Here is a 20678-nt window from a genome sequence, read left to right as displayed (position 1 = left end):
AGCTTGCAGCAGGGCTGTTACAAAGGCGTTTAGTTTATTCTCCTCATCAGTATCACTGATATTCTCATGGTTCACATTTCCCAGTGCGGCTCCTCTTCTTACAGTAGTTAATGTGCAATCTCACTTATGGGCCCGGGGAGGAGGGGCTCGGCCCAGGGCAGGGAGGGTGTTGGCACTCCACGCGGACAGGGCGGGTGGTCTGTCCTGCGTGAAAGAGATGTGGGTGAATGGGCGGCCGGGGGAGGTGGAGGGGGGGCCCTCATAGTCTTTTCTGCGTTGGTCGGTGATCCTCCATTCATGTTCCTTCCTGGCTGCCCCGGGGGGTGGGGGTGGGCGGGGGGGTCCATGCAGCTCAAGGCAGGGCCGGGCCAGGGGAAAGGAAAGCAGGAAAAGCAGCAGGCCGCCCAAGAGCGGGGAGGGCAGGGCGGGAGGGCGCAGGGGTGGCTCCTGGGGTAAGGCACAACCCTGTCTTTGGCTCTCCTGGTGAGGAGTTTCCTCCCCTGCGCCCCTGCCCAGCCCCTCTCCCCCGCCCCCTCCCCAGACCTATACACACAGTCCAGGGAGCCAGGGGAACCTCCTAGAGTCCCTGAAACAAGAGGGCTCTGCCACCCAACCCAGTGCTGCAGGGGCTCGGAGGAGGGACGGGGCAAGCCCCACCCAAGGACAAGGCGAGGAGGGGCTGGACAGGGGCCTGCCCAGGACAAGGGGGTGGGGAGGGAGAAGACCCCAGTCCCAGAGAGCTGGCCCCCGCTAAGGCCTGGAAGGAGGGGAGCGCCTGGGGACTCCTGCTTCCTTTGGGGGTCTGGCTGGAGCCCCAGCCCACCCCTCGGCCTTGGTCGGCCCGGCAGCTTGCCAAGTAACCAGGATATTGTGCTTTGGGATCTATGCTGGGGTGGGGTGTCAAGGCCAGGATGAGGGGGCAGGGGAGGTGCGACTAAGGTGCTTGTGCTTTAGCTGGGGCTGTCGACTCCCCCCACGCACTCGGGCTGGCTGAGGGCTAAGGTACTGGGGCTGGGCCAGGAAAGTAGAGCGCCAGGGCTCCGCTGGACTGACCCCCCCCCGCGCCCCCCACCCCGGCAGCAAGCAGATGTCAGGAAGGACCCGCTCCCCGCAGGCTGGCAGGGGCTCCTGGGGTGGGGGGCAGGCCTCCAGGTCAGATCCCAGTGGTCCAGCTGGCCCCCACCCCACCTCCTGTAATCCCCTTGCCTTTGGGGAGAGAGAGAGGCTGCTGGGAGCAATGGGCTAGTCAGACTGCGGGGGAAGACAGAGGCGGTGAGAACCAGGGCTAGAGACAAAAATGTGAAATTGCAAAGAAACGGACACCCAGCGTGTGTGGGGAGGGGTGCAGGGGGGAGAGTTAAAAAAACAAAAAGAACCCTCTGAGTTTACATGTAGAACTCAAAAAAAAAACACAAAACCACTCGTGGAGCTAGGCCAAGGATAGAAAGAGAGGAATGGTAAAAGAAGATTCTGCAAACAATCTTTAACCATGAAGCGGACCCGGCCCTGCCAGGAGCTGGACTCAGCCAACTGGACAAACCAGGGACACCCTTGCAATGTAGCCCTTGGGAGGAGGCCCTGGGGTTGAGTGTGAGCCGGCCAGACCCACGGGAGCCCAGGCAGAGCGGGGCCTGGCCCCCCCCCCCCCCCGGCAACACGAGCTCCCACTCCACACACACGCGCACATTCAGCCTGCCCCTGGCTCCCCACTCCGTCCTGCCTTCCACAGCCCCGAGGACCGAAGGGGACATCAGACACGGTCCCGTTGGTTTGAAAAATAAAAGGAATCTTATACTTCAATATTTCATTAGCTAAAAAAATGTTTTAAAAAGTATGTACAGGGGGTGGGGGCTGGGAGCCCTGCCGTGGGGGGTGGGGGGGGGGAAGGGAGGGAAAGGCAGCAGCACCCCCCAGCCTGCTCCCCTGGGTTCCACCCCTGGTCCTACTGCCTCTCACGTCTTCATCTGTTTAAAAGCAAAACTTCTACACACGCACGCGCGCACACACACACATGCACACCCACACGCTTCTGCGAGCCCCGGAAACTTCTTCTATCCTCAGAGACCCTCGGTCTGCCCCCAAGGGCCCCCCTCTCAGGACCTGCCCCTCTCAGGCCCCAGAGGGCTGGTGGCGGCAAGAGAGGCTGAGCACAGGTGGGGGAAGAGAAGGGCGCTGGGCCTGCCACCGCCCGCCACCTTAGGTCGGTCATGGAGTTTCTCTGAGCCTCGGTTTCCTCAGCTGTAAAATGGGCAGTCCTCACGGCCTCGCCTACCCCAGCCCCCAGGCGCAGGGACAGACGAGGGAGACAGGAAGGCGCTTTTGGAAACATGGAAGCACTGGGAGGTGGTGGCGGGAGGGGTCCTGAGAACCCGGGGCCCCTGTGAGTCCCAAGGGGCTGCAGTGGTGGGCGGAGGCTGAGGAATGCTCCGGCTAGGTGGCCCAGCGCCTGGGAAGGGGGTCTTCCCAAGCCCCCCAGGCCAGCCCCTCCCTGTGCCTGGCCTGGTGAGTGGGGAGACAGTTGCTAGGGGTTAGGAGAGGGGGAGCAAGAGCCCCCCAACTGTGCACGAGTGTGTGCTACAGAAGGCAACGCAGACCTCGCACCACCTGCCGTCCTCTCCCAGCCCGGATCCCCGATCGGATTGGGGTCAGGGGGTGGGACGGGGAGGCAGAGGGGCCGGGAGCATGCAGTGCCCCCCGCGGGTCCTGGGGAAGGACAGACAGTAGCTCGTGACCAAGATGGCGGGCGGGTGTGACAGGAGGGGGAGTGTGACAGCCCCGCGGGAGGTTCCGGTGGGGGTTACTGGAGGGCCTCCTCGGCCGAGGGGCCGGCCTCGCCATCATGGCTGGCCGTCTCGAAGCCGTGCTCCACACCCATCATGTCCGGCTCTATCTTGCCCGTGTAGCTGATGAAGGTGGTGTAGGCGTCACCCTCGGCCATAAGCGGCTTGACCTTAGGGATCCAGCTCTTCCTCACAACGCGGCGGGCATTGGTGCACATGTCGGCTGCGATGGCGTTCATCTCGCTCTCCTTGAAGTTGGGAGCAAAGTTCTGGCAGTAGTCTGTGCGGGCAGAATGGGTAGCTCATGCCGAGCGTGGCCTGGGCCTCCCACCCTCCCAGCAGGCACTCAGCCCCACGCTGCTCCTGAATCTCCGCCCCCCCCAACCATGGCACCCCTGAATGCCCCCCCCTTGGAGCTGAGGAAACTGAGGCCTTGCGGACAACATGCTAAACCACATCAGTGGGCCCAGGACTGACAGCTTGGCCATGCATATGGGATGTGTGGATTTGATGCGGGATGGCCCAGTGCTCTTGAAAAATGTGGGTCATTTACCAGAACTTAGAAACTGGGAGAGTCCACTTGAAAACCTAGACTTCCCTCCTGACAACTGGCTGAGGCCTGGCCACTTCATCACTCTGACGACCAGCATAAGTTTGAGACCCCCCCCTCCCATAGGCTTTGTGGCTTTCCTTCAGTGTCCTACCCACCCCCTCAAGAAATCTCTAACCAAGAACCCTCTAACCAATCACAGCCCTCTTCCCAACAAGCCTAGACTGAACCTCAGAATCCTTCTTAACACCAAACCCTACCTACCCATCCATCAGGGCCAACACCAGAGAAAAGGACCACCTGCCCGCCCCAGACCTCCATCCCCCAACCCCGACTCCAGAAAGCTGGACACTTACACTTGACAGCGTGCAGGACGCGACTATCCAGCGGTTTGCGGCTGGGGTTGTTACTGGAAGAGCGGATGCCGGTGCCACAGCTGTTGGCGAGCGTGTTCCTGGGCGAGGGGTATGGGGGAGGGGAGTCAGGCCCCCTGTGGTGGTGGTGGGGCATGGGGCACCCCGTCCTCCCCCACACCGGGGCTCTGGCATGGGCCTCACCGGTCAAAGAAGGAGGCCAGGAGGCGCCGCAGCAGGACCTTGTGCCGCGTGCCCGCACTGACGTGGCAGTTCATGAGCTGCGCCCTGGTGATGTACACGTTGGTGCCTGAAGGGGGGGGGCGAAACCAGAAGATGATGGGTGTGGGGGGCAAACCGCCATGTTCCCCACTCAGCCACGCCCCGGCCTGGGCCCAACCAAGACCACCCCCCCCCCCCGACCAATCAACTTACAGCGTCCTCCTCAACACTCAGGAAAGGACAGAGACTTTGGCGCCACCGTCCGAGGGACACCCAACGTGCCGGGCCCTTGCCCACAAAACCACAAGCATCAGAAAGAACAGCAGCAGAGGCTCGCACCCTGGCACCCTGAGTCCGAGGGCCAAATTCTTAACCACCGTGTTAATCAACCCTCAAACCACGCTATGAAGCCACTGATCTACTCCCACGTGGCCAACAATGCTGGCCCACACTTACACTAGACTCCGGGGTGGAAACCTACAAGCCAGTCTTTGATTTATATCAATGCAAAGAGGTGTGAGCTGCCCCAGGACACAGCCAGCGGGCGGCAGGGCTGGGGTTGGACCTTGAGCCCGGCTCCTAAGCACTGTGCTGCAGGCTGCAGGCCCAGAGGGCATTGAGGCCCAAGGTGGGGGAAGGGGGAATTCAGGGAGCAAGTAAGGCCAGCCCACCTGTTACCAGCTCCAGCTTCTCAGAGGGGTCACCCTCATCGTAGAGCTTGGGGTGGCAGCGGTTGCCGATCTGGTTGATGAGCTCAGCAGGGAGAGACGCCAGGTCTTGCCGCACTCGGATGCGATTCCGGGACTCGGGGGCCACCTGCTCAGGGAGGGCCTCCACCTTCTCGGCTGTCGGGGGCAAAAGCGGTGTGTTGGGGGTGGGGCCGGGGGCGGGAGCGGGGGGCCAGGCTTGGGGTTGTGGTGGGGCACCTCACCGGTCTGGCCGACATTCATCATGCTGTACATGGTGTACATATTGCAGATCTGCCGGTACTGCTCGTCTGTGCCCTCCTCGCCCGCGTCCTCCTCCTCATCCTCCTCGTGGTAAGAGCCGGGGCTGTCGCTGGTGTAAGCGCTTGAGGTGCCCGGGCTGGTCCGCTCTGACGTGCTGGGCCCACTCACCACTCCGCCTGCCGCTGCCGCCACGCCCCCCGCCGGCTGCCCGGCCCCGGGCCCCGCCGCCACTCCGGTGGGCTGTGCCGCCGCCACCACCGGGGCCTGCTGGGGCGGCCGGTTGGCGGCCAGGTCCGGCGCGGAGAACTTGGCCATCTTGCGGCTGCCGTTGCCACTGCTGCCACCGCCGGCCTCCTTCTGGCTGCTGTCCCACAGCCGCTTGGCCACAGGCGTGCACTGCACGGAGTCCGACTCCTGCTGCTCCGTCTTGACGCGAGACACGAGGGGCAGTGGGGTGCCGCAGGCCGGCCAGCTCGACGTCTGCGCCACAGGGCTCTGGGGCTCGGACGAGGGGGCCTCCTCGGCGTGCAGGCCCTGGGAGTCACAGCTGGGGGAGCTCACCTTGAGGAAGAACTCTGTGCCCTTCTCCATGATCTCCTGGATCTGCAGGAAGCCAGCTGTGTACATGAGCAGGAACTGGTCGCCCATGTTCATGCTCAGCCGGCCGGTGTAGCAGAAGCTGAGGATCTGCTGGAAGGACTGGGGCTGCACAGCCGCCGGCAGCTCCACCACCGCACTCCGGCTGCTGTTGAACAGGTCCCGGAAGTAGGAGCTGCTGGCGGCCAGCACGGCCCGGTGGGCCTTGAAGGCATGGCCCTTGACCACCACGGAGACATCACAGTACAGGCCCTGCAGCCGCTGCTCGTTGAGGCACTCCAGAATGCTGTTGCCGAAGTTTGGGATCTCCATCTGCAGGGTCTGGGCCATGGCGGCGGCGGCTGCGCAGGGGACAGGGAGAGACAGAGGGACAGGGTCAGACGGCAGACTCAGCCCGCCGCAGGGAGACACACGGGAGCGTGGACATCCATGTGGTGGAATTTGCCACGACTGTAAGAATCGCAGGTGCCGCCCACTCCTGTCCCAGCATGGCCTTTCCTCTGTGACAGACTGTCAAATCAGCTAAGTCAGCTATAGGCCGGGGTGGCCTATGCCGTCCCTTTGCAGAAAGGAGGGCAAAGGCATACTTACACGTCTGTGCTTGAATATTAAATGAGATAACACAGTGAGCCCCCATGAGCATGAACCACCACTAGCACTACACACATAGGGTAACAGGCATAGAGACACCAAGAAGGCAGAGTCATCCGATTTTTCACACTGCGTTTGCAGTGCTGAGCACATGACCCTCAATCACCATTTGCTGAATGACTGAATGACCACTCGAGAAACCCTGAAACTGCATGAGAACATCACTAGTCATCAGGGCAATGCAAATCCAAACCACAATGAGACACCATTCCACACCCACTAGGCTGGCTAGAATAAAAAAGATAAGTATTGGTGAGGATGAGAAATGAACCGGAACCCTCCTACACTGCTGGTGGGAATGTGAAATGGTGCAGCTGCTGTGGAAAACCATTCCTGAAATGGTTAAACATGAAGTTGCCATATGACCCAGGAATTCCACTTCTAGGAATTATTCCTGAGAAATGAAAACATATATCCACACGTTCACCTGTACGTGAATGTTTACAGCAGCACTGTCCACAATAGGCAAAAGGTGGAAACAACCCAAATGTCCATCAACTGATGAATGGATAAACAAAATATGGTCGATCCACAATGGAATACCACTCAGTCATAGAGAGGAACGCACTACTGCTACATGCCACAACTGGGATAAACTCTGAAAACCTTATGCTAAATGCAAGAAGCCAGACAAAAAGACCACATATTATACAATCCCATTTATATGAACTGTCCAGAACAAGCAAATCGATAAAGAGACAGAAAGCAGACTAGTGGTTGCCTGGGGCTGGGGGTGCTTGGAGGATTAGGGGAGTGTGAGCAAACAGGTGCAGGGTTTCTTCTTGCCCTCGTGAAAGATGTTCAGAAATTGTGGTGATGGATGCACAACTCTGAATATACTAAAAACTCCTGAACCTGTACACTTTACACGGGTGAACTGCTTGGTATGTGCATCTCAATAAAGCTGTAAAAAGAAGAAAGAAACTGTAAGACTAATGTCCTCTGTGTAGAACTGGGGATGAGACTTACCATGTACATTCTTAGGGTCTTTTTTTCTTTTCTTTTTTTTTTTGGCCACACCACACGGCTTGTGGGATCTTAGTTCCCTGACCAGGGGCTGAACTCAGGCCCTTGGCAGTGAAAGCTCAGAGTCCTAACCACTGGACTGCCGGGGAATTCCATCTTAGGGTCTTTTAAGTTTTGAACCTGGTGAATGTATTGCCTATTTACAAAAGTAAGTAATATTTAAAAATAAAGCGTGTGTGACTTCCCTGGTAGCGCAGTGGTTAAGAACCTGCCTGCTGGGCTTCCCTGGTGGTGCAGTGGCTGAGAATCCACCTGCCAATGCAGGGGACACGGGTTCGAGCCCTGGTCTGGGAAGATCCCACATGCTGCGGAGCAACTAGGCCTGTGAGCCACAATTACTGAGCCTGCGCGTCTGGAGCCTGTGCCCCGCAACAAGAGAGGCCGCGATAGTGAGAGGCCCGCGCACCGCGATGAAGAGTGGCCCCTGCTTGCCACAACTAGAGAAAGCCCTCGCACAGAAACGAAGACCCAACACAGCCATAAATAAATCAATAAATTAATTAAAAAAAAAAAAAAAAAAAAAAGAACCTGCCTGCCAGTGCAGGAGACACTGGTTCAAGCCCTGGTCCGGGAAGATCCCACATGCCACGGAGCAACTAAGCCCGTGCACCACAACCACTGAGCCTGCGCTCTAGAGCCCGTAAGCCACAACTACTGAAGCCTGCGCGCCTAGAGCCCATGCTCCGCAACAAGAGAAGCCCATGCACCGCAACGAAGAGTAGCCCCCACTCGCCGCAACTAGAGAAAGCCTGCGCACCGCAACGAAGAGTAGCCCCCACTCGCCGCAACTAGAGAAAGCCTGCGCACAGCAACAAAGACCCAACGCAGCCAAAAATAAAATAAATTTTAAAAAAAATAAATAAATAAAAAATAAAGTGTGTGAAATCACACCACAAACAATTCACCCCAAAGTGCTTGAGGGGTGGGTGGAGAAAGAAATGTGAATTTAAGGAACTGCATGAGACCCTGCTCAGGGAGCCCACCCCCATCCTGACCTGTGAAGTACCACCTGGGGGGCCCTGGCACCTCTCAAATGTGTGACCTTCTGCATCAGAGCCTATTCCATCAGTGCATGTTCCAACCCAGGAGGGAAGAACTGGTCGGGTGAGGACGGCATGCCTGATGCTCTGGGGGCAATCATAAAAGGGCTCTGAGGTAAGATATGGCTTTACAAGTGCCCCCATTGGTAAAACTGAGTCCCCTGCCATTCTATAGTTGTGGAGGGCAGTAGTCCTGAATGGGCAGGTACGGGTGAGAAGAGAGGCCTGAGCAGAGAGTCAGGCTGGTGAGAAGAAAGAGGAAAAAGGTGAAGAGTGTGTGCAACGGCCCTGAGGCAGGAACTAACTAGAGCTCCCAGCTGTTCTTCTCTCACTCCCATGTTAGCTCTCATGCATCTTTCAGTTTTTTTTCATTAACCAGTCTATTCTAAGCTGCCTCTGTGGGCTGAGGATTGGGGATGCAGTGAAGACTTGGGCCCTACCCAGGTTCATTCAGAAAGGGCTACCTGGAGGAACACAAGGGGCCATGTGCCCATGGGCTCAGAGGTGCACTTCAGGGCAAGAGTGAGTCCTGGCTCACCCAGATCTGTCTGGGCACTGAAATCCATGATTCCCCTCTGCTGTACCCTCCTCTTCCTCATCAAAATCATTGTCGCCACCGTGAAAAACAAAAAGGCAATCAGGAGGGGGAGACGGAGACAGGGAAATCCTAATTAGACGGCAGCATGCACGTCCCAGGAGGTCAAACTAAGGGCCGGACAGGCTAGGAGCTGGTGCTTCAGTTTCTCCTACCTCCTCATTCAGAGCTGGGCCTCTGAACGAGGCGGTAGGGGAAACTGAGGCACCAAGAGGAGGCAAAGGATAGAGCCCAGAGAGCCTCCTCCAGGGCCCTGGCAGCCCTGACCCACCTCCCCAGGCTGCCAAACTGAAGACCCCCCGGGTCCTAGGGCCCAAGCAGCCAAGGAAGAGGTTGCCTGGCCTCTAGTCCCTGGAGGCGTGCTCTAGACCCCTGGCTTGGAAGGCTTACACCCCAAGGGGGAGGACCAAGGCAGGACATGCATGCGGTGGAGCCAGAGCCCCTCAGACCTGGGTTCTGCTGCTAGCCCCACTCTGAAGCTGCATGACCTCAGGCCAGCCCCTCACCTCTCTGTGCTTCAGTTTGTTTATGTGTAAAATGGGGAGGTATACATCCAACCCACCCCATGGACTGCAAGGTGCTGGGCACACAGCCCTGAAGAGGACTGGTTGTGCCCACACGTAGCTCACTGTCTAGTGAGGAGACACAGGACGTGATTTAATTTTAGTTGGGGTGAGTGTGTCACTGAGTGGGCGAGTTAAAGATGGGGAGATGGAGACAGCAACCAACAGTCCTGGGCAGGAAGGAACCAGGTGCGGTCTGGAGATGCCAAAGGAGGCCAGTGTGGCTGGAGAGCGGCACGGGGTGTGGGACAGGTGGGCCCTGGCCTGGTGAGGATGAATGTCAGAGTGAGCAATGGGAAGCCTGGAGCAAGGGAAACTGGGCCCAGACCAGCTTTGGGAGAATTCCCAGCATCAGCGGCGGGGACAGAGAGCAGGGGGTGAGTGACTCAGGAATGAGTCTCTACGGGAGACAGGGTATTGTTTTAAAAGTTGTAGACAGGGGACTTCCCTAGCGGTCGAGTGGTTAAGACTCCGTGCTTCTACTGCAGGGGGCACGGGTTCGATCCCTGGCTGGAGAACTAAGATCCTGCATGCTGCACAGCGCAGCCAAAAAAAGTTGTATAGATAGGTACTCCTCCAAGGAGACTGTCAACTCCAGAGGGGGCAGGCATGCTGGCAGATTTGTTCATGATTAGCTCATCAGAACAGAGAGAGGCGGTCAATAAATATTTGTAAACGTGTCAAATAGTGTACCAAGGCAGGAATAGACTGCTCCTGCCTGGGAAATGGCAGCTGCGGGGTGGGGGTGGGGAAGCATGGGGGAACGGGGGGAGGGGGCTGAGGCAGTACACATATGGGTGTGGATGCTTCTGGGGCTACGGAGGGCGTTCCAAAGTGTCCTCCTAACTGTGCTCGGTGTGCTGGACACTGTTGCACGCATTTCCCGAAGGCTACCAAAGTGCTCGCAGCACTCCGCAGTGAAGGCTAGCAGGGCCCCACTTTATGGGTGGGGATCACAGCACCGCCCTGCCCCGTCCCAAGCAGTTGGACTTCAGGGCCTGACCCCTCACCGGGAACTGGTGCAGGATGGCTTTGTGGTGAGCGCTCAGCATGGGGGCGATAAGGTTCTCAACAGGAGGGAACAGAGACGCAAGGAGGAGGGCTCCCAAGGGCGAGAGCCAACCTGACATTGTCTGGGGTCCCCAGGCCTCGTGAACCCCATGGGGCCTCAGAGCCCAGCACCCAGCGCTTTGAAGCCTTCGACTAGCAATGGCGGGGCGGGGACACAACTTGTGCAAAAGGCTGATGCAATCCGTGCACAGGCACGCACCCTCTGCAGTGACAGGGAGTGGGGTGCTAGGTCTGCCTCGCTGCCCCTGTAAGTAGGACAGGGTATGTGGGGGGGGGGGGGTGGAGGTGGAAGAGGCCACTGGAGACCACTGGAGACCCCAGAGACCCACCCCTGGATCGCGGCACCAATCCAGGCTGCCGGACTCAGAAGAACAATGGCCGGTGGTCCTGCCCCTCACCTACACCACCCGTGAGGGAGGAGCCATGGAGCCAGATCGGGCTTCCAGAGGAAACAGGTTGAAAGCAGCTGGCGCTCGGCCTGGGTCACCTGCTGGTTGGGAAGTGGTAGGATGGAGAGCTGCGGGGGGGGGGGGTGGGGGTGGGGTGGTGTGTGTGTGTGTGTGTGTGTGTGTGTGTGTGTGTGTGTGCAGGGGGGGCGGGGCGGTTCTCTAAACCAGCCAACAGTTCAGTCCTCACCAGCCCGAGCCCCTCGCCTGTACTGCACGGTTCCCCTCAGCCAGACCTTTACCCAAGCTGTGCACCCTGCCCGGAGCGCCCTTCTCCTCCCACTACCCACATCTTCCTCGTTCACCCTCAGCTGCCCCGTGCTCTGAGAACTCACCGGACTGGAGAAGATGCCCTCTTCTGCACTCCCCTCAACCCCCAAGCCATAGGGCCCTTACGCTTACCTCTGAGAACATTAAATCCCACTTGACTATAATCTCCTCTGGGCAGAAAACCGTATTTGAATTCTCTCTCCTCACAACTTGGCACATCAGCCCGCACACCTTCTGGGGCGCCCAGATCCCCCTGGAGGGAAGGGGTAGCCCCCAGACCCACGTAAGGCCAAGGGGACCCTTCCATCGCTACTCCTGGCCCTGGAAGAGGGTGGGTTTCCTGACGAGACGCAAGGGCACGACACATGGTTTCCATGACCTCTCAACAGTCACTCAACAAATATTTGCCAAGCGCCTTGCCTGGGGCAGGAAGTGCCCAGAGCCTGGGGCAGGCCACCACTAAGACAAGGCCCTGCCTCCGGAGCTCGTGGTCCAGCGAGAGACACGACCATTTATCCAGGGTCACTCGGATCAACGAGCTGCAGGTCCACGCCTCTGACCTCACGCAGAGGAGGGGACGCTGGAACTGAGACCTGGGGGGCACAAGGGGGTGGAGGTGGGGGGTGATCTAATGGGGCAGTGGTGGGCTGGGAGCGTGGCCCTCAAGGCACAAGGAAGGTGTGCAGAGCCCCAAGGGAGAAGCAGGCACGGCCCTTCCAGAAACTGGAGGAAGGCAAAGCTGGCTCTGGGCTCAGTCTTTAGTCTGCTTCTCTCCTTGGGGGATCACACCCAGTCTCAGGGCTCTGCTGTGGACTAAATTGTGTCGCCCAACCCAATTCCTAAGTTGAAGTGCTAATCCCCCGTGTGGTTGTATTTGGAGACAGGGTCTTATTTGAAGGTAATTAAGGTTAAAAGAGGTCATAAAAGTGGGGCCCTAATGCAACAGAACTCTTTGTCCTTATAAGAAGAGGAAGAGAGATTTCTCTTTCTCTCTCCAAGCGCACACACTAAGGGCCACGTGAGCACACTAGAATCCAACCAGAACCTGACCGCGCTGGCATCTTGGACTTCCAGCCCCCAGAACTGTGAGCAAATGTCTGTTGTTTAAGCCGCCCAGTCTATGGTATTTTCTTATGGCGACCCAAGCAGACTAAGACAGGCTCAAAACACCATCTACTTGGACTTCCCTGGAGATCCAGTGGTGAAGACTCCATGCTCCCAATGCAGGGGGCACAAGTTTAATCCCTGGTCAGGGAAGATCCTGCATGCCGCGGCCAAAAAAAAAAACTAAACAAACAAATACCATCTACTCACCCCACAACTCCCTCATGGAGCCCCTGGCCTGGACCTCCCCTTGGACGGCAGACTTGCACATACCCCAGATGTCCACACAATGCATCCTCAGCCGAGCCCTTCTCCCCTCAAGCCTGCTCTGGCTGCAGTGTACACAGGCTCTATCTAGCCCTCCTTGCTTGGGTGAAGACCCTAGGATTCACACCTCCGATTCCTTCAAAACCAGTTCTCACCACCTGGGCCCCTACGATGTGTATGGGGGCCCTGCACAGTAAGGACTGCCTGCTCTCAGACCTCCTACAATGCAGGCCCCAAGGTGGTCACAGCCCTTCATCCCCTCCTGATCCCCTAGCTCAGATTTCCAAAGACAGCCTTTCCCAACCCCGATTCCTCCGGCCACTTCTCCTGCTTCATTTTTCCTCCTTGGCACTTCCCACCATCTACCAACTAGATGTGTCCTTGGCTTTGTGTGAGCTCCACCAGGGCAGGGTGACTGCCTGTCTGGCTCACACTACTATGTCCCCTGCCCCTCCAACTAGACAGGCACACAGTGGACGCACAATCGTTGTTTGCGGAATGAATGAAGAATTATTTCTGTTACTTCCAACTACACTCCCCTTTTAGTCGCACTGTGACTAGAACAGAGGGGGACTTGGAAGAGGTCTCTGAGGCTGGGCAGGGGTGCCACCCGCACCGCAGTGGGGGCCGCCGGGGCCAACGCAGAGGGTGCTGCTCAGACAGACACCCTCCTCTGGCAGCCATAGCAGGTGGGTGGCCTGCAGTCAGGGTCCCACTTGGGGCTCAATGTAACTGAACTTGGGATTCCCACCGACTGCTGCCCTACTGCCTGATCCCGCTGGGGTGCGGCAGGCTTGAAACGGAAGTGCTTGTGTGGCAGTGCAATTCCTGGGGGTGGAAACTGCCAGCTCTTTGAGGAGGGAGCTCTGAGTACCCCAGCCAGCAGAGGCTGGGGGACAGATCTGTGTCTGCCTCACCAAGGACTGTCTTTTCTGGCTGACTTTCCAGGGAAGTGGTGAGCTGCCCATTGACATGTAAGCTGGTTAAGGGAACCCACTAACTCCAAGCCTAAGAAGGACAGAAGGCCGCTGGAAAGCCCCACAATCCTTCACCCAGCTCAGCATGAGGTCAGAGTGACAGCTGCGGGCAGGAAAGTGGCACACCCCCCAGGCTGCTCGGGGTGCATTCCTGGCCCAAAGCCATTCGGACCCTCTGCAGGAGCCGAACTGGAAGGTAGTTTAGGCAAACATTAGCTAGTGAAGAACAAGGCGATACCCGACTGCACAGATCTTTTTTAGGTACATGCACATTTAATTCATTTTCTTTTTCCCTGAAAACCTCCTGTTAACTCCACAGTGGGTGACAGGATTAGCAACCATAGGTGGCATGGAAGGTGGCACGGACGTTGCCCCTACTGTGCACCAGCACCTGATGAGGGCTCAGCTATTCCTCTCACCAGTTTCTGAGGAAGAAATGAGTCTTCCTGCCATTTTACAGACGAGGAGAGCAAGGCCCAGGATGGCACCCAGGCCACGTGGCTCCTGTCCAAGAGCCACAGAGGAGGGGACACTGGAGCTGAGTGCTGGGGCTTCCTGACCACGGCCGGCCCAGGCTGCACTCGTCCTCTGCATGGTCCTGCTGCTCCCTGTGGCAGGCGGCCACCTCAGCTAGACCCATTTCATGACTGGGAAAACTGAGAAACCAGAGCTGAGAAGGGAAGCCATGACCCAAGCTGGGGTCTGCTGCCCACCTGGGGCCCCAACCCCAGGGTTCTGGGTGCTGCTCTTCCTGCTCCCCCCCAGAGGCCTTCTTCCTTCACCCAGCCTCCCCCAGCTACTCTCTACTTTTCCTCCCCTCACTGCCACCTCCGAGAATGAGCATTCTAGCCTGCTGCCTCTCCTCCCTCCCTCCTCCCACTCTCTCCTCGAAGTCCTCAGCAATCTGGCTTCCGCCTGCAGCAGCTCCTAGGAGAACCCAGCCAGGCCCCACCCCCCTCCCGCTCTGACCTCAAGCCCACCTTTGTGAGTTACCTCATACTCCCGGTGTGCCTCCAGACCCAAGGACAAGGGGGTGGGGCAGCAGCTGCACAAAGGGTGGAGGGAAGTGCAAAGGCCCTGAGGTGACCTTGGGGAGGCTAACACAAAGGAGGCAGGCGGGTGGGCGGTTACTGGGGATGGGTCGTGGAGATGTGCTTGGAGACCCTGCAGGGCCTTGGCAGGACAAAAGAATCAGAATCCTGTTTTACTAGGCTCAAATATCCCTTACAAAGCTTCCCGCTTAGAATTACGCTTTCCTTCCTCTACGCTCCCAGAAAACATTTATCTGTACTAGTGCTTACCACCCCCCCACGTCAGTCTTTCCCAACTATGAAACAAGCAGCCACCTCACAAGGCTGTTTTAAGGATTAAACCACCTTAAGGTAACACGGGTAGGTAGGTTGGTGCTGACTTTGCAGCCAGTGCCCAGCTGCTATTATTAGTTATGTTCCCTTCTGTCTGCCCCCCTAGCCCCTCGCAGGACTGCAAACTCCCTGACAGCAGCACAGGCATCTTATACCGCTCACCATCTCCCAGAACCTTAGGCCATTTCATGAGCTATCAAGTCGTACTTACTGAGAGCTCCCCGCACTGCCTTCCCAGCACCAGTTGATCACACCCCAGACACCAACCTCTCACATGACCCTCCCAATAAGCACGCCGCAGGGAGCCCCAACTGAGGCCCTGCTGCCACTGGGGCCAGATCATCCTCTGTGGTGGAGGCTGCCCTGTACATTATATGATATTGAGGAGCATTCCTGGCCTCTACTGTGACAGCTGTGACAACCAAAAATGTCTCCAGACATTTCCCAAGCATCCCTTGAGGGGGACAGAATCACCTCTGGTTGAGAACCACTGCAGTGCAGGTATGCCTGCTTGTCCCCACTTATCAGATGCGGAAACTGAGGCGCCAAGGCCACAACGTTTGCCCAGGGTCTCCTGGCTGAGCAAGGTGGCGCTAACAGTGGAATCTGACTCTCCACTACACCATGTTTGCTCACCTTTACCCACCCTCTGCTTAATTCAGTCATGGTCCTCAGAGAGGGCCCTCGGATCTCCAAGGATGCTGAGACCTTCACATCCTGTCTATCCTGAGGAGACGGGCAATGATCACAACCAGATACTGTACACAACGAGACAGCCACCTGTTCAGTCCCACCTCACAGCCTCTGTGGCTCAGAAGGCTCTTCAGGAGGAGACAGAGGGATGACACTCTTGGCCAAGGGGACCCAGGAGCAGAGGCAGGGAGGCGGGCCTGTGTGCTCAAGCTAGGCATAGGCTTAAATGATTTACAAATGGGTGAAAAGTGCTCAGAGCAGCGTGGCACCCAGGAAAGGGATGGGAGTGATGGGAGGCAGGGGGGACCCAAGAGAAGGAGCAGAGGCTGGTGCAAACACCACCTCCGTGTCTTCAAGGCCGGCTCACTGTCGCCTCAAATGCTGCAAGCCCCACCTGAACCTGGCAGGCCCTCCTCCACCACAGTCTCTGGCAGTGACACTGATGAGCCGGGTCAGACCTTCCTGGACCAGCCCGCAACCCTCTCCAAACCCCATGCCTCCAGGCTGACCTCCATGACGGGTCCTGCCAAACTGACCAAAACTCATTTCCTTGCAGCCCTGCGCAAGAACCGGCTGGGGCTCCCCACTGCTTGGCCAGGGCACCAGATTTTAGAAGGCCTTGGATGCAGGCCAAGGGGTCTGGACTTGCATCTGGGGGCGATGGGGGGGATCCAGGAGACCCTGAGATCAGACGCTTCTTTTCTGGGAACAGCACTAAGGGTCTCTATCTCCACACCAGGGTCACCCCTCACTCCTTCCCTCATAAACACAAAATGTTTAGAGCACTTAGCAGGAGCCTGGCACATGCTAAATAAAGGCTTTCAATGTGTTGTCCTGTCTGCCTAGAACATTCGCCCCTCCCTGCCCCAGCTCCCCCACCAGCAGGCTGATCTCTTATTATTCAGAGCTCAGCTCGCCTGGAAGCCTTCCCTGACCACCCAAATCTAATGCTTTCCACCCACCCCAGCACCATCACTTCACTTGGTTTTACTATATTCATGAATGCGGGGATATCAGAAATGAGCTTGATCATTTGTTTGTCTGAGGTCAGTCACCTTCAGACAAACCTTTGTCTAACCTTCACTAGAAGTTGCTGAAAGCAGTTCTAGGAGCTGCTTTTCAGGGCTGCTCCCCAGGCCCCAGCAGGGAGTTGGCACCCATGTGAAATCAAACTGTCCCAAGGGTCCCTTTACTTGTTGCTCTTGCCTGCCAGGCTATTTTGGCCTCCTCTGGCGCCCCAGGTCTGGGCACCCTAAATCCTCACAGAAAAGCAATTATTAAGAGTGCTTTCTCCAGCTCCAGGCACAGGCTCGGACTCACTGCCCCCTTCTCTGCCACCCACACACAGCAGCCAACTACTACCAGTCTCTGCCCCCATTCCAGCTCTATGACTGGAGGCAGCTGCCCCATCCTAAGTACCCAGCCCGGAGCCCCGGCTGAGGCCCCAGGCTGCGCCACGGCAGCCAGCCTCAGCCCAACCAGGCAGGGGGAAGGCTTCTTTACATGGGGTTGCTGGCCCAGTTTCTACCCCTCCCAGAACCAGGCGGCCAGCCAAAGAGGGGAGGAGGGCCGAGCCCAGGTGGGGGCAGTTCTAGGAACTACAAGGAGATTGGGGGAAGGGAGGGAATGAGGTGACAACCCATCACTAAACCCAGATCTAGCTGATACCACTCGACCCAGCAGTTTGTGGTTCCTGCCTCCGGTGCTGAGGCTCCCAAGTCAACGTTCCCAGGACACACTGGTAGCAGCTTTGCAGTTAGCCCAGAGAGAAGGAACAAAAGCAGGGGTGGTCTGACCGGGGACCAAACAGAGGAAAAGATAAACCAGGAAAAAAAGCAAAAATCCAGCTCCAGAGCCAGGTTCCATCCTCATAACCACCTCCCTCTGCCAGCCCACAGCTCTGTGACCCCTGACCTCTTGGCTCCCATTAGAACAGGGATGACCTTGCCTCTGGGAAAAAAGCTTCCACTGATCTGGCTCCCTGGAACACCAGGAAAACTGTCCGCAAGGGTACTGACCCATCCCTTGGGATAGGCAAGAGAAAAGTCCTGGACAGAGAATTCCCACCAGGGAATCCAGAACAGTGAGCTCTTCCAGTCACACCCCTCAAAGGCCAGCTCCAGGGGACTGTGGGCTGGGGCTGAGGGTCAGTCAATCCCAGTCTGCCACTGTTTAGCTGTGGGACCTGGGACAAGCCACGGAGCCGCGGCTTCCTCCCCTGTACCATGAAGAAGGCCTAAGTTGAGCTGGTGGTGGTGAGCAATCAATGAGCTCATCTAACCAGCAAGCTCAGCACAGGGTCTGCCCCAGGAAGAGCACTGCAGAGGCAGAGCCCTGGGACCCGGAGCGCCAAAGGCCTGGGCCAGGGTGTAGGTGCCTGGTTTGATCCCTTTCTTGGTGACCTGCCTTCACCCCATCAGGAGCCTTCAAGACAATGATGAGCCGGGTCAGACCTTCCTGGACCAACCCGCAACCCTCTCCAAACCCCATGCCTCCAGGCTTCAAGACACAATGAACAGAGCTTTATATGCTCACCTCCCAGTAACTCACCTGCGGAGAGCTGGTGCCTGAAAGGTAGTGAGGTCCCAACCCCTGGGCTTGAGCCTCAAGGCTCTGGTCACAAAAAGTGGGGAAAGAATCTTAGGACCCTAAGATACTCAGATAACAGGGGCTGGGCTGCCTCCCTGCCGATATATGGGGTGGGGGTGGGCAAAAGGGTGGTAAACAAGATGCCCGAGCTAGGTGTTCCAGACTATTTCCCAAGCTGCCCACACAAACGCCCAGCTGCCGGGCTAGCACCTTGGAGCAGCCAGCAGAGGCTTGCCCAAAGGGTTTGTCGGGACCCAGAGCCTGAGACAGGCAGGGATGAGGTGTGAGAAAGAAGAAACCCCTCAGATTTGGCCCCAAGCTAACACCTGGACGGGAAAGGGGGGGAGGGGGTGCGCCTTGGCACTTGCATTTTGATCACACTAGTTTCTCCGGACCCGCTCCCACATCCCCACTAGCCTACTTAGCCCAAAGGCTCTGCCTCCCCCGGACTCCCAAAGCTCCTACAGTAGTTCCTCAACCTACCTGATCGCCTCCGTATCAGGCCCTCGCCACCCCCTCCCCACTCTCCGAACCGAAACCTCATGTGACCCCTGCAAACATTTCAGGGATCTCCTAACCGCCCCCACTAGAACTAACTCCGCCCACACCCACCCTGCCCCACTTCCTGGGCTTCTCCTCAACCGCCCCCAGGCCTGTAACCTGACCCACCTCCTCCAGCGCCCCGACCGTACCTGCCAGCCCGGCCCCTCCCCGCCCCCCCTCGGGGCCGTTTCCCTCCGGCCAAGCCACTCTCCCCTCCTCCCCCATTCGGCCGGCCCAAAGCCCGACTCCTCCTCCCCCTCCCCCTCCGGTCTCCCCGGGCGCCTCCTCACTTTTCCTCCACCGGCCCTCCCTCCAACTTTCCGGCCCCCAACCACCCCTGCACCTGCCCGGGCCTGGTCTCGCTCCCCTCTCGCGGGGAATGACAGGAGGAGGTCTGGGCCCGATCCCGACGCCCCGAAGCTCCGCGGCCCGGCCCGGGGCTGAACGCTCAAGGCCGCTCGCGGGGACCGGGACTCTCCGCACTCGGGCCGGGGCACAGTGCAGGCTGCTAACCAAGTTCCTCCCCGGTCGGAGGAGGCCCCCATGTCCTCCTCCCTCAGCCCTTAGCCGGACCTCGGATGCCCTCCGGCCGCCCCGGCGAAAGGAGGCCGGAACCGGGCCTGGGGCGGGCCGCCTCACCTGCGCCGTGGCCGCGCTCCGGGGGCTCCCGGCGAGCTCCGCAGCGGCGGCTGGGGCCGGGCCTGGGCCCGGGGCGCGCCCCCCTGCGCCGGGGCCTCGGCGTCCGCCTCCGCGGCCTCCGCGGCCTCCGCTTCAGCAGCAGCGGCAGCCGCGGCGGCCATTCATTGTGGGCCAGGCCGCCCCAGCCGAGCGCCGAGCGAGCGCAAGGCGCGCCGCCGCCGCCGCCGCCGCCGCCGGGCCGGGGAGGAGCGGCCGTGGCCCCGCCTACGCACCGCCCCCAGTGCCTGCCCCCGAGGCTAGGCCAGCCGAGCGCCGAGCGCGCCCCTTCTCTCCTCAGTCTCTTCCCTCGGCCCCTCGGAATCCCCGTCAGGACCTTGGCTCTGCTACAGAGTTCGAGTCCCGACCTCGCCACCATTTAGTCCCGCGACCTTAAACAAGTCGCTCTGCCTTTCGGAACTTTAGTTTCCTGTAAAAACGCAAACAATAATATCTGCTGTTTACTGTGCCAGGCACTGTTTTAGGTTCCTTACGGGATTATCTCGTTTAAACTTCACAGTAGTATCTTTAGGTAGGAATTATTTTATAAACACACACACACACTTTATAGAAAATAAGAAAGGGAGGCACAGAGAGATGAAGAAGCCTGCTCCAGATCACACAGCAAGGAAGTGGTGGCGGGTGCCAGGTTTCAAAACCGGGCCCAAGAAGAAACAATAAACGTTAACACTTGTAGGATGCTTATGCGACGCCAGATTCCATTCTAAGCATTCTACCTGCACTAACTCGTTTAATTCTCATCACAACTCAATAACGAACGTTAAAAAGTTCTGCCCATTTTGCAAATGGGGAAATATAAGCAGAGAGCATTAAGAACAAGTAGGAAGGCAAGCTGGGGCTGGAACCAGTCAGTATCGACACTACGGTCTCCTTTCCTACACCGGTTAGAACCTTCTGAGGGTTTGCTATGTGAGAGAGCCTACTTCGCACATTTTCCAGGCATTCTGTCGCTTAATCTCTGCTCTGTCTTGGAAGCTAGGACTCTTATTTAACAGGTAAGGAAAGTGAAGCCCAGAGAGTTTAAGTAACTTGTCAAGAGCATGTGGTAGGACTGGGATTCAAACGCAGGAAATCTGATTTCAGAGCCTGAGTTATTCCCGCAGGGTGCCCTGACATACTGTGTTTACAAAACCCAGCACACAGGAGACGATCAATAGATGTTAGATTTCTCCGCTTACCGCCCCTTTTCTGAGTCTCACCTTCCTCATCCGTGAAATGGGGCTAGTGACGTGTCCCCTCCCAGGGGAGCCGCAATGATTAAGGCCGTCACACAACACTTTCAGCGCTTTCCGCCGTGCATTTTGATCCCAGCTGCCCACTATAGGTAGCAT

At 58.0% G+C, this 20678-nt stretch overlaps 1 protein-coding gene across 2 annotated transcripts; it reads right to left on the bottom strand.

Annotated features, from left to right (window-relative positions):
• Nucleotides 1–15: 15 nt before the first annotated feature.
• On the bottom strand, nucleotides 16–20675 carry NACC1 (nucleus accumbens associated 1). 2 transcript variants are annotated; one of them, XM_057540537.1, is made up of 6 exons: nucleotides 20547–20675; nucleotides 4837–5793; nucleotides 4577–4750; nucleotides 3888–3993; nucleotides 3687–3784; nucleotides 16–3060 (listed from the first exon to the last, which is right to left on the bottom strand). In XM_057540537.1, exons 2-6 carry the CDS (start codon nucleotides 5780–5782, stop codon nucleotides 2798–2800), a joined length of 1587 nt encoding a protein of 528 aa, XP_057396520.1. In that variant the 5' UTR covers nucleotides 5783–5793; nucleotides 20547–20675; the 3' UTR covers nucleotides 16–2797. The 2 variants fall into 2 exon arrangements, with proteins under 2 accessions (XP_057396520.1, XP_057396519.1); XM_057540536.1 differs by lacking the exon at nucleotides 20547–20675 and adding an exon at nucleotides 19291–19502.
• Between the last annotated feature and the right edge of the window lie 3 nt (nucleotides 20676–20678).

The sequence above is a fragment of the Balaenoptera acutorostrata genome, chromosome 2 (genome assembly GCF_949987535.1).
Source record: "Balaenoptera acutorostrata chromosome 2, mBalAcu1.1, whole genome shotgun sequence".
Classification (NCBI taxonomy): Eukaryota; Metazoa; Chordata; class Mammalia; order Artiodactyla; family Balaenopteridae; genus Balaenoptera; species Balaenoptera acutorostrata.
Note: the sequence above shows the minus strand (reverse complement) of the source record. Positions and strands in the feature narration are given on the sequence as shown.

Bases quoted from the DNA above. Each gene is read 5' to 3' on its own strand.
- NACC1 (XM_057540537.1), bottom strand. From the start codon at position 5,782: ATGGCCCAGACCCTGCAGATGGAGATCCCAAACTTCGGCAACAGCATT. The intron at 3,785-3,887 runs GTGAGGCCCATG...CCCCTCGCCCAG, and splicing joins CTGGCCTCCTTCTTTGACCG to GAACACGCTCGCCAACAGCT. The intron at 3,061-3,686 runs GTAAGTGTCCAG...CTGCCCGCACAG, and splicing joins CGTCCTGCACGCTGTCAAGT to ACTACTGCCAGAACTTTGCT.